The following is a 14916-nucleotide window of genomic DNA, read 5'->3' on the forward strand; positions in this document are numbered from 1 at the left end:
AGGATCTGCCCCAAAAAAGTTCTGGTTCCATCGAGACACGGTTGTCTTGAAGTAGTTGTTTTGAAATATCATTTAAAGGCAAAATGGAATAATTGTGGGAAAGGGTCTTTTAAACAGCTCATTTTCCTTCTGATCTGCTCATGGATGTGTTTTGCAGGTTTTGCTGTCTTTCCTGCTCGCTAACAATTTTTTCCTAAAGTTATGAAAGATAAAGGAGGAGCGAATAGGGGCTAACTCATCTCCCTCCCCCTGAAAACAGTGTTCTTACTGCTGCAGCTGATTACATCATTCCTGTTTATGTATGAGGCAGAACAACTGGCTTCTAATTCCCAGAAGAGCTTCAAGAAAGCAAAACATCTGATTCCTGCTAAGGCCTTCAGTGTTTAAACAGTCTGTTGTCGTCCTTAGACTTGAAACATAAGGCCTTTTATTGGCCTTTTATTAATCTACACAGATATCAGGTACTCTGTTGTGGAACCTCCTGTCTCTTTCCATACCACTGTTACCCACAACTGCTCAAAATGTCAAGGCAGGAGTGTGTCATTCATTGCTGCATGGATTGCAAAGCTCCATTTGCTAGATGCCAATTTTGAATCAGCTGTTGACCACTTTTTCAACCAGATTGCAGCTGCTTTTTGTTTATAGAGAGGTTAGATGAATAGAAAGGAAAGTGGATTGGGCACCATAGTTGCTTAATGGAAACACCTTCTCTAAAAGATGAAATATGCCAGCTTTTCCACCTTCTGTATGTGAATTCAGAATTTACAGTAAGATAAATTCAAATGCTGGTACCTGGGGGAAAAACAGCAGAGTTCATCTTTCCCAGCCCTATTTACTATTGTTTTCTTTAGAATATATATCCTCAGACAGAAATGTGGGATATAATTGGAATAAATAAAACTAAATTCCTTTGTAATATAGTCAATTAAAAAAAATATTTTTGTCCTCAGATACCTTGACAAGGATTATGTAAACATTTTTTAAAAAACAACAACCTGTATTTGGGACCTCTGTTTACTATAAAAACTACAAAATTTTTTTTGTAATACAATACATGGAGTTGTCCAGTATATGCTTAAATACTCTAGTTGAAATTTTCTGCTGGGGACTGTTGGCTCCATTATTTCATCCTACCTTTTAAGTCTTTCGAAAACTGAAGCTACAGGTTCAGTCAGTTAACCCTTAGGCTCCTTCGTATAGCTTTGCTGTAAGTATTTAAAGATACCACCTGTGCCTTTTGGTCTTGGACTGAGATTTCTGTTGGTGATTTTGTTCTCTACAGCTATAATTTTCCCTTGGCTGGCTACCCTTTAATTTTATAGTATGTATTGTTGACTACATCTCTTAAAGTCTCTCTAAATTATATAGAGTGCTGGCTTTTGTTTTTCATTTTGGTAAGTTGCTGCAGCTACTTCAAGCTGACAAATGTAAAGAAGTTAATTTTCTTGTTTTCTTTGAAAACCTCAGTAGCTGCTTCTTTGCTTTTGTGATTAAAATGTAACAGACTAAGTGTGGCCATGGTTGTTTTCAGGGTTGCGTATATGAAAGAGAAGGACTTGTGTCCATAAAAGCTTCTTTATTTCATGACTGTCAAGTTTAGTAAAAGATGTTACCTTGTGTTGCAGAACTTGCCTTACCAAATTCACTAGAGTAGCAAGCTGGCGCTCTGAGTGCTTTTGTTCCCTTTGAGAATTACGCTGTCTGAAGACCAAAATATGCTTAACAGTTCTTCACCACATTCCACTTGAGAAGCTAACTGGGTTTTTTAGGAAAATGCTCTTCCTTTAGTTTTAATTGGGTATTCACCCAAGAAATTCTTGAAAGTTGTCATATAAGGAGGGTAGTAAAAGCTTATTTCAGGAACTTGTTTTACAGAACTTACCAGTTCTTATTCCAAAGAATATGCTGCTTTACTAGCATATGTTTTATAACTTCACTAGAGTAATTTTCAAGATGGTAGTGTGGGTTTTACACTTCTGTGAACCTGTTATCTGTATTTTCCAGCTCTTAAGTCTCATGCCAAAGCAGCATTTGTTTCATACAGATTTGTACATCATGCTTCCAACTTCTTTCTTGGGCTAGATATTGGTCTGGTGCAAACAGAGCAGAATACATGTGATTGCTAGGGAATGGAGCAGTGTTCTCATTGATTTGGGCTTGGTTTGTTTGTTTTTTTAATCTCACATAGCATGTTTCTGCCAATCAAACCTGAATTTGGTTGACCAACAGTGGAATTTTCAGTAATCAAGCAAACCTGACTCCTGTCTCATGGCACCGGGAAAAGGGACCTGCTGAACTCTGCTCATCTGGCTTAGAAACAGTATTGACAGGCTCTAAAAATTCTTCAGTCTTCTAAGTGGGCATTGTTTGTGTTTTGCAGAAAGAACTAAAAAGGGGAATGTTACACTCCCTTCCTGAGACCCGTTTTTATTTTTCTAGCTTGCTCAGTGGGTTCAATAATTTACGTGTATCTTCAGCTTTCCAGAGTCTGTGCTCGTAGACCCTGCCCTGTGCAAAGAACTAACTGTATGTAGATACAGCATTGTGGTCAAAACATGTTACATTACTGTGCCATACCTGGCACTCACAGCCTTCTGTGGCTTTGCCTGCAACCTGTTCAATTTTTAATGATGACCTCTGTGTCTGAATGTATTGGGATCTATCGATGATAATTGCCCACTTCTTTTGTTCGTGAAGTTACTGACTCCCTCTGCTGTTTAGAGCAAATTAAACAATTGTTAACAATTTTTTGAGGTTTTGTTTGTATTAATATTTTCTTGCAAGACAAATGTAAAGCATTCCTACTGGTTAGCTTTTTGAGAATATATTTTTTAAAAGGTAATGAAAATGCTTGACTAAGGTTGTTTGATGTATCAATATTAACATCGGACAGTTTTACCCCTAAAAAAATTTCCTCTGTCATTTCCCGGTTCGTAGTAGTTAACAAATACAGCTGAAATGATTTATGGAAGATTCCCAAACTTGACATATTAAATCTTCTGCTTCTTCTAAAACATAAAAAAAAAAAAAAGTTTTAAAAATACAGTAAGAGTGCAACGATTACTTGAGGAAAAGGGGCAAACATTCAGCAGCAGTGATTGCCTCACAGGAGATTTGTTAATAGGCTTACAGGCTGTCAGTATCTTCAGGGGAGAACACAGCAAGGAGTTAAATAACAAAGGTATAATGTCCATCACTCTGAACATATTGATACTTGCTTTTTCTGTAGCAGAAACATTACCTATAGAGGAAAACAGCACTTCCAAAGAACACCGATTTCCTGAGGACTCTATGGATTCTGCACTTAATTCTGTAAATCCTTCAAGCCCGACCCGTCGAAATTCTACTGAATATCGTACTTCAGGAAGTGCAGCGTATTACAGAAATTCCCTTCAGCCAGTGACTGCTACCTCAAATTCAGCCCCAGTCCTGCGCAGGCTGTCCTTGAGCTCCGCTGGGAGCAGTGGTTACTATGAAGTTAGTAGGAATCGAATACAGGGGCGGATTGAAGGTATGCTATATAATTAAACTTGCCAAAAATATGTGACTTTTTTATTAACATACAAAGTCTGTGAGTTATGCATAAAGAAGCTCTTTGCCATAGAAAAACTTGCATACGGAGTGAAATGTTGTGCTGTTGCCAAGCACGTCAAGCTTGCTAACATAACTGCGAATGCAGAACTTAAGCTTGTTAGAACTAATACTGTGGTGCAAGCTAGGGAGGTCGTGCCTGCTGCACCTTCCTCTCACTGCTGTTGTGGACCCTGCAGCAAGCCAGACCAGAGGGGGCTAACTATATGCAGCTCACCTCCTGAGCATCTTATTAACTATTACCGTGGTGCTGAAATATGGGGATAAAGTTTCCTCCTGTCCCTCCCTCTGTCTGCACAGCCTAACTTTTGCCTTTGCCACATTCCCACTTAATGGCATCTTGGGATACAGGAGCCAAGTACAAGTTGAACTAATCCCTCTAGGTATGTCATAGTGCTAGTGTTTATGCTGCTGTAAATATTTGCAGTTATATAAGGCATTTAGAGTCAACTGGAACAGTTCAATATTATTTGGAGGAAAATAAACCATCTTTCATTTTAATATATTGCAAAGAATGCATAATAAAAGCTGCATGTTAATATTAAGAATGTCTTTCATAAAATGGAATGTGTTATCCTTGTATAGACTAGTGATACTTCTTCCTTTCACAATATTTTTGTACTAAAAGCTGCAAGTTCCACAACTGGACCGGATTTGAATTCACTAAAAAGGGAACCTTCAAGAATACTGAATAAGGATCCTTCCACCTGGTCAATAGAGGAAGTAATGCGTTTTGTGAAAGAAGCTGATCCACAGGCACTAGCTCCACATGCAGAACTCTTTAGGAGACATGTACGATGCATATCCATTCTGTTCTAGTAGATTGTGTGTCACGTTAATCTCTTAAAATACAGCTTTCGTGTCTATCACTATTTGCAATTGAAGGTAGAATAGACTCTACTCATACATTAGAGGGAGGCTGAAAATTATTTTTCCACTCCTGCAGTATGTTTTCTGAAACTCTTCCTGCAGTATATTTTCTCAGTGTTCCACTCTTGTTAGACTCAAGTAAATACCCACTGTTCCAGCTTATATGGAATAACGCCAATACTGGAAGTATACAAGTTCTAATGGCTAACATCCATGGTACCCTGTCGTCCCCGGTACCTCTAGAGAAGAAGATGGCATTCTCATGTACGGTCTGGGGCATTTGGCCTACATAGATGACACCTCTCTAAGACAATCTGTTTTGGAGACTGATTATCCTGAAGTAGAGATGCTGTTATACCTTGTAAGCTTTCCTCTTTGTCTTTAATACTAAAATTGAGAGAATCAGTTGAAATGTTGATCTGTTTTGAAAGACAGTGTGTAGGGTTTCATAAGCTCTAACTAGTTGTTGTATTTCGAGAGATAAACTGTGTCAATTTCTCTGTGCTGTTTTTGGTCTCCCCTCTTCCTTCTCACTGTGCTTTTCTATGGCAGGTTGCTCAGCAAAGAGCTGCTTTCTTATTTCATTGTATATATGGCACTCCAAAAAGAGGTCTGCTTTCTCTTTAGTAGTATTTCACCCTCGTTTTGTGCCAGCTCCTACGAACAGTTAAATATCAGGGTAAGCTGGATTGGAATGAAAACTCAAAATAACTTCCTGTCTTATGTTTTATTTTTAGTTGTACAACAAGACTAAATGTGACTTGTTTTGTCAGGTTTGTGTTTAAACAAAAAACAAAACAAACAAAAAACCAAACAAACCCCCCAAAACAGGTTGGATTTCCTTAAGGTGTTTTAGGGAACTGATTGCCTGTTTACAGTATGTAATGCTACTAAGACCTTAGGACTGTCAAATTTCAGCAGCTTTTCAGGCAGGCACTTGAAATCTAAGTTGTCCTTGGTCTTGATACTAACAATCTGTCTGGTTTAACCTGGACTTAGATCTGTCTTATTTCACAGATTTAGTTGGTCTGTAACCCCTTCCTCTGTGTGCCTGTTTGCACGCACATGCCAGAATCCTCCCACAGCTGTGTTCAAGGTTCAGTGCAAGGCCTCAGTGCTTGGATCATTTAATCTCTAACTGCACAGACCTTCCTTTGCAGCTTCTTTTTTTTTTCCCTTGACCCATTCACTTTTTTTTCCCAGCCAGTATCTAATTTTGAGGGCAGTTTGGTTGTTTCTTTTACTTACTATAGTTCTCTTTAACATCTCAAATGCCTTAATCATACATTAAAAAATGCTAAAATAAACTAAATTTCAGTGGCCATTTGTAAATATCAAATTATACTGAGTTACTGTTTATATATATATTAGATAAGTTTTTACTACAGTATAAACAAATAGAATGTACTGTCCAGTTTTACCATGCAGCTTGTTAAAGTAGTTGTATGTTGTTGTGTTTATTCTCTTCCTTCTGCAGGAAATTGATGGGAAGGCACTACTCTTACTGAGGAGTGATATGATAATGAAATATATGGGACTGAAGCTGGGGCCTGCCCTAAAGTTGTGCTACCACATTGAAAGACTTAAACAAGGAAAGTACTAGCCAGCGGGGATACCGCAAATATGTGTGTTTGTATCGCACTAAGCTCTCAGGTTCACAGCCATTGCCTTTATTTGAAACTTATTTTGCTGATATAAATAATCTTTATTTTTTGAAAGTGTTCTCAAAATGGAAAAAAGACATTCAGGATAAAGAGGGGGGGTCCGGGGAATCTGTATGACATCTTAGAAGTGTTCAAGGCTGGGTTGGATGGGGCTTTGAGCAACCTGGTCTAGTGGAAGGTGTCCCTGCCCGTGGCAGGGGCTTGGAACTAGGTGATCTTTAATGTCCCTTCCAACCCAAACTATTCTATGATTTTAGTGTTTTGCGAACTATTTCAGGAAGTTTTCAGGGAAGGACAGTTGATCGTACTGGGGGCGGGCAGGTGAGGTAACAGTGCTCTCTGAATTCTGGAAAGTGCATTCTCCGTTACAGACTTCAGCCAATGTGTTCATATTCAGAACCAAAACAGCTGAATCCCAAATGAAAGTAATAAAACAAACCAGCATCAGGTGTTAATACTTTTTATAGGGGTGATTGTAAACTTTTATATTGCAAGAAAAATTTAAAATAGAAGATCTCATCTCTGTAGTGAAAATACTGTGTCTGGTCCTCCAGCAGAGTAGTACTCTAGTATATTATTCTAGATGATTCTTCCTAGATTTCCATAAAGGGAATAGCCATATGAATTGGTCATGGGGGATGGAGGTGAGGGGAGGGAAGGGTTATGGAGGAGAGGGTTTAATACAAATATAAGCTTTTATAAAGTGTGATTATCAGTCCTTTGGTAAGTTATGAGGACAAATGTACGGTATATTGTCAATTTATGCAGACAATAAATATTTCTGTTTCATGGAAGGGCATATTGGCTGTATAAACAGCCATTTCTGGGACAGACTAATTTAACTGGAACAATGCATCCACATTTTAAACATTCCATCTTTTTGCTGAGTTTGGCATGGATATGTGTGTTCATGCTTTTTTATATATACATGTGTATGTGTCGGGAAATACATACTATATATATATATAAAAATATATATACACACTGTACATATGTATTCAGTTTTTTAACGTGTACTTTGCACTGTGCCAGAAAGAACTGTACAATTTCATGTTGGTTTTTTACCAGTAAATTTAGTTGTGTACTACTTTCATTAGCACCTGTTTAATTTGTTGTCCAGTCAGAAGGTGACAAACAATCAAAAGGTGGCTTTATTCATACAGGTAAGATCCCTGTACTATGCAATACTCTTGGTTATTCATCCCTTAACTCTGAGCCATATATTCTGGTATATTTCTGGAAAGACACATTTGGTTCTGATGCTTTGGGCTTGTATTTCCTAGAAGAAAGTGCTACTATGTAACCGATACGCCCTTTTGGGGTAAAATCAGTGCTGTTTCTATAAGCTGCAAGAACGAGTGGTGATAATAAAGCAGTTTGTTGTCACTGCCAATTGTAATATACATCAGGGACAAGAAAATACACTTTCTGTGTAGGAAACTGAATGTACTATGTGTAATAGTGCAAGTGATAAAAACTGTTTCCTAGGGAAGGTGTAGTCCTAAAATGGTAGGTTTTATTGTATTTCTTACTGCCTTTTTATGTGAAAGCATATAGTATAAATATATTTCTTACAAATTCCTTTTCTGAAAATGCCTTGCTTTACCAATAGTCTGATACTCCTCAGGTTTCAGCAGAGATACTGCTGCAAAATAATAAATTTTGTGGCTCATAAGCGTCCGAGTATTTTGTTAGTTTAAGTGACTGCAGTGCAATTTTAATTTAGCAAGTCATTTGGACTTTGAGAATTGGTTTTATTGTTACATCATTAGACATTTGACACTAAAGGTTATCTATATCTGTTTGTTTTGCATATCTTTTGTGGTGCATGTGTGCTTAGATGAATAATACAAGGGTGTTCTTTATAGTAAGAAAAGGTCAGAGCATTGACTGAAGAAACAGAATATTTTCTCTTTGTGTTGGGAAAATACTGACTTGATTGTTGGTGTAACCATATGAAAGTTAGTTACATATTGAGGAAAACAGCATGCCCCACATGTTCAGTGTATTATTTATACCTTATTTCTTCCACACTTTATTATGCTGAATTTCAGAGTTCTTTAGCGCAAAGAGATCTCATACAAATTAAGTGGAAATAATTGACTGAAAACAGTTTTCATTTTTTATGTTGCCACTGGCATAGGAAAAACAAAGATGTTTTAAGTTTTGTGTTTTGCCTTTATGGAATGACATTTTTTTACATGGCACTATTATGGGTATAAATATTTGTTCGAGGCTTTCTGTGCACCCGTGTGCACAAGGATTACTGTGCTGTTGCAGTACCAGAATTTCACCTTGTGCTATAGAGTGAGATTCAGGCATTCAAAATTTGTAGCAGAATATAATTTTTATTCTTTATTTTCAATGGGATGTTCTTATCTATCAACAAAAATAAAATGGTTTGTTCATTGTTGTAACTGTCTTTTTTGTTTGACATTGTGCATATGTGTGAGCGCTGTTTGGGTAGGCAAGGGTAGCTATCTTATCTGGCATTTGGCAGCTCTTGACAGTTCATGTAAACATCTGATGTAAGGAAGTTTTAATCAAAAGGGTAAAATCATTCTAACGCTGTTTATCTGAAGCAATGTTTGAACTTGGGTTGGTCTGTGCTTTCAAAATAACAGTATAGGAATATATTCAACTATTTAGTTTCACATATAGCATTTTGCCGCTTATATATCTTACAGGATTCTTGTATAACCACTCAGGGGAAGAGACTGCTAAAAACTGATTTTCCTGTGTTCAGAGGAAGACCTGCAGTATTTTAAATCAAAGCAGTTGATGGCAATAGGTTTCAACTTCATACACTTCATGCTTTTTTATTTCTGTGATACAGAAATCTGTTCCAGTGGCTGTTCACTTGAGAAGCAACTTAAATTGGGTTAATGGTAACTTCAAATCCCTCAGAGACAAAGTATGGAACTTGGAAGTTGGTAATGACAATAGTCCAGAGGCATTTTGCATCCGATATCTCTCAGAAGATACTGAATTATCTTTTTGGTGCATATTTAATGAAGATGACAACGTGATGTATTCTCTTTGTTCCTCTGAGTTGCTTTTTTATCAACAGGAATTCATCTGCTTATCTGGTTCTGTATCTTTCAGTCATCTTGCAAGACAGTGCCGTAACTCCTCAGTACGTCATAAGATTTCTTCTGTTTGAAATTAAAATACTGATGTCTGGGAGGACTAGCAGCTCTCACGATTCTTGTCACAGAAGACCTATGCAATATTGAAATTGAAGAGTGCTGTATGGCAAGGTGAATGCATGTTGCAGTTGCCATCACTACACTTCTAGCAAGTTTGTTGTGGCTGTATACATGTTGTAGGACTTTCTCGGGAATGACAGTGAAAGACAGCAACATCATGTTATAAATGTTGGCTCAAAGGATCAAGGATCCTCTTCCCCTTTTTTTATTGCTTTTAATAAAGGCACACCATTTCTTACTTCAGGTGGTAGACACAGGGACAAAGATGTTCAGCTGAATGCCCATGGTATTCTTCCTTTCCAGTCACTCAGGGATGTAATTTGCTGAAAAGCAATGTTAACCTTCTCTGTAACTCTGTCAAGTTTATGTGAGTCTGTGGATGTGATCATTTATGCCCTGAATGTGATACAAAAATTCTGCATTTGATTGTCTCGAGTATTCCTGTAGGGGAGGAATGAAGCCCTGGGTAAGGGTGACCAAAATCTTGATGTTTGAACCCGGTCAGATGAAACACGTGGTTCTTTATGCTTATCTTCCCTTTAATTGGAGGTGAAAGTCAGAGAACTGAAACATGGGTACACTGTTGAATGAATAGTTTCTCTTCCTCCTTAACTCGAAGGGCTCCAGTCACCTTTTCCTGTTCATGCGTTATTCTGGTGGGCCAACTCAGGATCATGTTTTCCTTTTAATTATGAGTAACTAATAAAAGTTTATTCATATGTTTGTATATTTGACTCTATAATGTAAATGGTTTTTAATTTAAATGGCCTGACATCCAGAATCAAGCAGTCAGAGCAGCCTGTGTCCAGCCACCTTGAAGCAGAAGCTGGTAGTCCCAGTTTTAAGAAAATTTAGGTTATACTATTTATCTATTTTGTTTCCATTTTGAGCTGACTGTTGGGGTTTTTTTCTCTTCTGCATTATCAAAGTTTATCTTAAGTCTGCTTGGTGTTTTTGTCTAGGACACTTACAAAACTTTTATTCATGGTTCTCTATACCAGTTACTCTGAAACGATATAATTTTTTAAAGCTTTTTCTGTAATAGACTTAAAATAGTAACTGGAAGTGAGGAGTGTATAGAAAACAATGCTACATGGAAAACCAAAAATACTGCTCAGCATGGATGCGAGAGTTTTCAAATTAAATATAGCAGGTTTTGTATCTGCAGCTTTTTGTGTTTCTAGGTTTGTCTTGAATTTGCCCTGTTCTAAGTAAGAGTTGAGGAGTGCATCGCAGAATCAAGGACTAGCTGAGGTTTAAAGATACCTCTGGAAGTGATCTGCTCTAACCCCCTGCTCAAGCAGGTCCACCTAGAGCTGGGTGTTCTGGACCAGATGGCTTTTGAGTGTCTTTAAGGATGGAGACTCTGCAGCCTCCCTGGACAACCTGTGCCAGGGCTCAGTCACCCTCGCAGTGAAGAAGTGTTTCCTGATGTTCAGCGAGAACCTCCTGTGTTTCAGTTTGTGCCCGTTGCCTCTGGTCCGGTCACTTCATAGAGCCTGGCTCTGTTCTTTTTTGCCCCTTGCCCTCGGGTATTTCTGTACATTAGTGAGATGCTCCCAAGGCTTCTCTTGTCCAGGCTGAACAGTCCCAGCTCTCTCAACCTTTCCTCGCAGGAGAGATGCGCCAGTCCCTTCATTATCTTTGTGGCTCTTTGTTGGACTTTCTTCAGTATGGCTGTGCCTGTCATACTGGGGAGCCCGGCGCTGGACCCAGCGCTCCCAAGTGTGGCCTCACCAGTGCTGAGCAGAGCGCAAGGATCACCTCCACCAGCCTGCTGGCAACGCTCCTGCTCATGCAGTCCAGGGTACCGTGAGGCTTTTTTGTGGCAAGGCCACATTGCTGGCTCATGTTCAACTTGGTGTCCTCTAGGACGTGCCAGGGCCTTTCCTGCCAAGCTGCTTTCCAACTGGGTGCTGCCAGCACATACTGGTGCCTGGGTTTGTTCCTCCCCAGGTGCAGGGCTTTGCATTTCCCCTTGTTGAACTTCCTAAGGTTCCTGTCTGCCCATTCTCCTGGGTGTCAAGGTCATTCTGGGTGGCAGCATGACCCTCTGATGTATCAGCCCCTCCTGCCGGTCTGGTGTCATCTGCAGACTTGCTGAGGATGCTCTGCCCACTACTACATCATTAATGAAGATGCTGAACAGGACTGAACCCAGTACTGCCCCCCGGGGTGCTGTGCTAGTGACTGGCCTCCAGCTAGGCTTTGTGCCATTGGTCATCATCCTCTGGGCCTGGCCATTCAGCCGGTTTTCTACGCAAGCGTCTGCTTCTCCAGCCCATCCATCAGCAGCTTGTCTGTGAGTATCTTATGGGAGACGCTGTCAAAAGCCTTCCTGAAGTCCACGTAGACAATATCCACTGCTCTCCTCTCATCTGCTAGGCTGGTCATTTAATCATGGAAGTTTATCAGGCTGGGCAAGCATGACTTCCTCTTGGTGAAGCTATGCTGACTATTACTGATGATCATCATGAGGTATGGCTGACCAGCTAGTAGTTCCCTGAGTCCTCCTCCTTGCCCTTCAAGATAGGATGGACATCTGCTTTCCTCTGCTCTCCAGGCACTTCTGCTATTCACCATGATCAAACAAAACCTATGGAGCGGCCTTGCAATGTCATCTGCCAGTTCCTTCAGCACTCATGGGTGCATCCCATCAGGCCCCTTAGACTTGTGTATGTCAAGTTTGCCGAAGTATTCCCTGACCTGATCCTTTTCCACCAAGTGTCCATCATTCTTGCTCCAGCCTTTCCGTCTGGTCTCTGGGATTCCTGGAGCCTAGTCTTTCTAGTAAAGACTGAGGCAGAGCAGTCAAAAAGCGCCTCAGCCTTTTCCAGCTCCTGTATAACAAGGTCCTCCATCTCATGCAGCAGTGGGCCCACATTTTCCCGTCTTCCATTTGTCACCTATAGAGCGTAGTCTGATTTAATGCAGTGTCACGTAACAAAACACATTTTTAAAAGAGGATAGAAGTATTTTTCCTGTGATTGGCTAGCTAGTTATGTAATAGAGTAAATGAACATTTAATTCCAACATTAGATGTGTGAACCTGTTCTAAATGTTATGAGCATCTTCATCTTTCTGCTGCTCTTTCTGCTGAGTTGAAGCTGTGTAGAGTTAGGCTGGTTTAGTTTAAAGGGGAGGGGTGGTGGTGAGAAAAAAGAGATTCCCTTGAGATCAATTTCAAAGGTCATATATTCCTCCTCTCTTTTTTATTACATGTAAAACTATTGGAGTGAGCAAAAAGTGCTCGTTTGGAACTGCCTAAGAGTGATGCAGGGTGGCAGAAGCTGATTTCATGTCCATTTCAGTAGTGAAATGATAGCTGCTTTTTTCTCAAGCTTTGTTGATAATCTTTTGCTCTGTAAAGCTTGCTAACTAGTCCATAATCCTGGGATTGTGTTCCCCAACTGTCAGTGTTCCTGTTGTTTCAAAGGTCACACAGAGCTATTTTGAGACTATCTTCTTAAGATCTGAACAGTCTGTTGTAAACGCACTGTATGTTGAGTCTGCAACTATGAGGCATTTTATAAAATCTTGTCATTTTCTTTTTACAGTGAGTACTTCAGAGGGGGTTTGTTTTTATTTTAAATACCAAAATATTTTGCTACTTTCTTCTCTGATGGTTTGTCCTAAATAAAATCTCATTACTGTGGCTGTGTAGATGATGGGAGTCCTATGTGTACTTAAACTATGCTATCACAGTGGTCCAATAGGCTTTTAAATCCCTCACTTACATGAATCATCCATCCCTGTCCTAGCAGATCATTTTGATTAGTTGTAATTTGTCCCATTTGAATCAGAATTAGCTTCTACCAGCTCGAGAATCTCCCAGCTCTGCTGTACAAGCTGAGGAGTCCTGCATGAGCTGCTTCTCATCGTAGCTTTATGGACCACTGCTAGTTTTATTTCAGCTTTCATTATCTGCAGAGGAACTGTTAAGTGCTGACAGTGAAGGCTGCGCACCTTGGCTTCTCTTCTTTTTAAAATATATTAAGACATTTTCATCCACAGAGATTCACTTTTCAGCCTCTAAAATCAAAGCCCTTCCAGGACAAACAGTATGAGCAAACAGATGCCAGCACAAGAGGAAAGGGAGATTGCATCCCATGTTGTGTGAACAGACAAATACGAACAGATGTGCAGCTTGAAGCTGGCAGAAACCCTCTTTGCCAATGGTTCCTTTCTAGTTATGACAGCTGGAAGAAAATGAATACACCACAAAACCACCATGGTAATTGCTGTTATCCTGCATTGGCAGTCTCAGCACTGAGGTCAAGAACTAGAAAGGCAAAGACTCATCTACAGGTGGAAGCTGAGGCAATTGGCAGGGCACTGGGAAAAATCTTTATGAATGGTGGCACATCTTAGAAAGTCTGGTGTTCAACTGCAAAAGGCCATAATTTTACTAGATTTCTCCCTTTCTCATATTTAGGGTTTTTTCAGCAGTTATGGAGGCACTCTGTTTTCCCAAGCACTTGTGCTAATGCTGTCCGGATCCCTAAGAGTGGGGGTTTTCAGCCAGGTCTGGGCTCTTCTTCCCTAAACGTCTGTCTATCCAAACCAGTGCTGCCAAACAGCTGGTCATCTTATTGGAGACCCTTTTGAGGGAAGGGTCTTTGCATCTGCTTCTTACTCCTGCATGTTTCGAAAAACAAGAAAAGGACTTTGCAGCTTGCTGACTTACCTTTGCAACCAACTATTGCTACTGATCTCAGTCCTTGCCTGGGAATGGTGGTGGTGCTCCGTTATGAACAGATGCCCATCACCTGGGCAATGCCACTCAATGTGTGGTCTGCAAAGTGCTTTTCTGTCTGTCAGCCTGTCTCTCTCTTTTTAAGTCTCTGTGCTTGCATGAACAAAATAGCAAGGACGGAGAAATTAATAAATAAATGGCTCAGTTTTAGTATGCCCTTGGTTTATGCTTGTGCTTTAGGGGTGCGGTCCTAGCTAGGTCATTGTAATGTACATGGGAGATGCTGCTTATTGGGCTCAATGGGCAACGTAGCAGGGTTAGGGGTTTTAGTGGTTGGTTGGTTTCAGGTTGGGGGGTGTGTGTGTGTGTTTTGTTTGGGTTTTTTTACCTGAATACCATCAGCTGTTTATTTTCAAGAGACCAGCTCAGCCAAAGGAAGCATATTACTTTCATACCTCTTTGTATTCACCATGTATTCACCATAGTGTATTAATTGTAAACTCTCTTTGTCTGGGTGGTGTTTGGCTACGGGAAATGAACAGGTTGGGGAAAGTTTAAATGTTTTGAAAGAAAACAGAAATGGAAGCCTGGGATGAGTGATAGGGTTTGTGTGCAATAAACAACAAGGGAAGGAAAATATATGAAGAAGGAAGTAATGGAAAATCAGAAAGGAGAAAACCGGGTGGATATGCTAACTTAAACTGTTTCAGATTTGGATGCTTCAGACTGTTGAGTCATGACTAGTGTCTTTGAGTCTTTGTGTTGAGCTTGGATTTTAAAGAGGAAAGTTAGAAATTAACATTTTGAACCATGCCAGGTATATGAAGTATTTTATCTTAACATGATTTCATTTGAAAACGTGGTCTGAATCCTTGTAATTCCCTAC

General features: G+C 39.7%; 1 protein-coding gene across 12 annotated transcripts in view; it reads left to right on the plus strand.

Moving 5' to 3' along the window:
* SCML2 (Scm polycomb group protein like 2) overlaps positions 1-8547 on the plus strand; it is a 71754-nt gene extending 63207 nt beyond the window's left edge. For 11 of the 12 annotated variants that reach the window (XM_056328666.1, XM_056328663.1, XM_056328664.1 and 8 more), the window contains 3 exons: positions 3230-3511; positions 4220-4383; positions 5939-8547. In XM_056328666.1, the coding sequence (XP_056184641.1) occupies positions 3230-3511; positions 4220-4383; positions 5939-6064 (572 nt within the window). In that variant the 3' untranslated portion in view covers positions 6065-8547. The remainder of the gene's footprint in view (positions 1-3229; positions 3512-4219; positions 4384-5938) is intronic. The other variant, XM_056328661.1, reaches the window with a different exon arrangement.
* The last annotated feature ends 6369 nt before the right edge of the window (positions 8548-14916 follow it).

The sequence above is a fragment of the Falco biarmicus genome, chromosome 2 (assembly GCF_023638135.1).
Source record: "Falco biarmicus isolate bFalBia1 chromosome 2, bFalBia1.pri, whole genome shotgun sequence".
NCBI classification, from domain to species: Eukaryota; Metazoa; Chordata; class Aves; order Falconiformes; family Falconidae; genus Falco; species Falco biarmicus.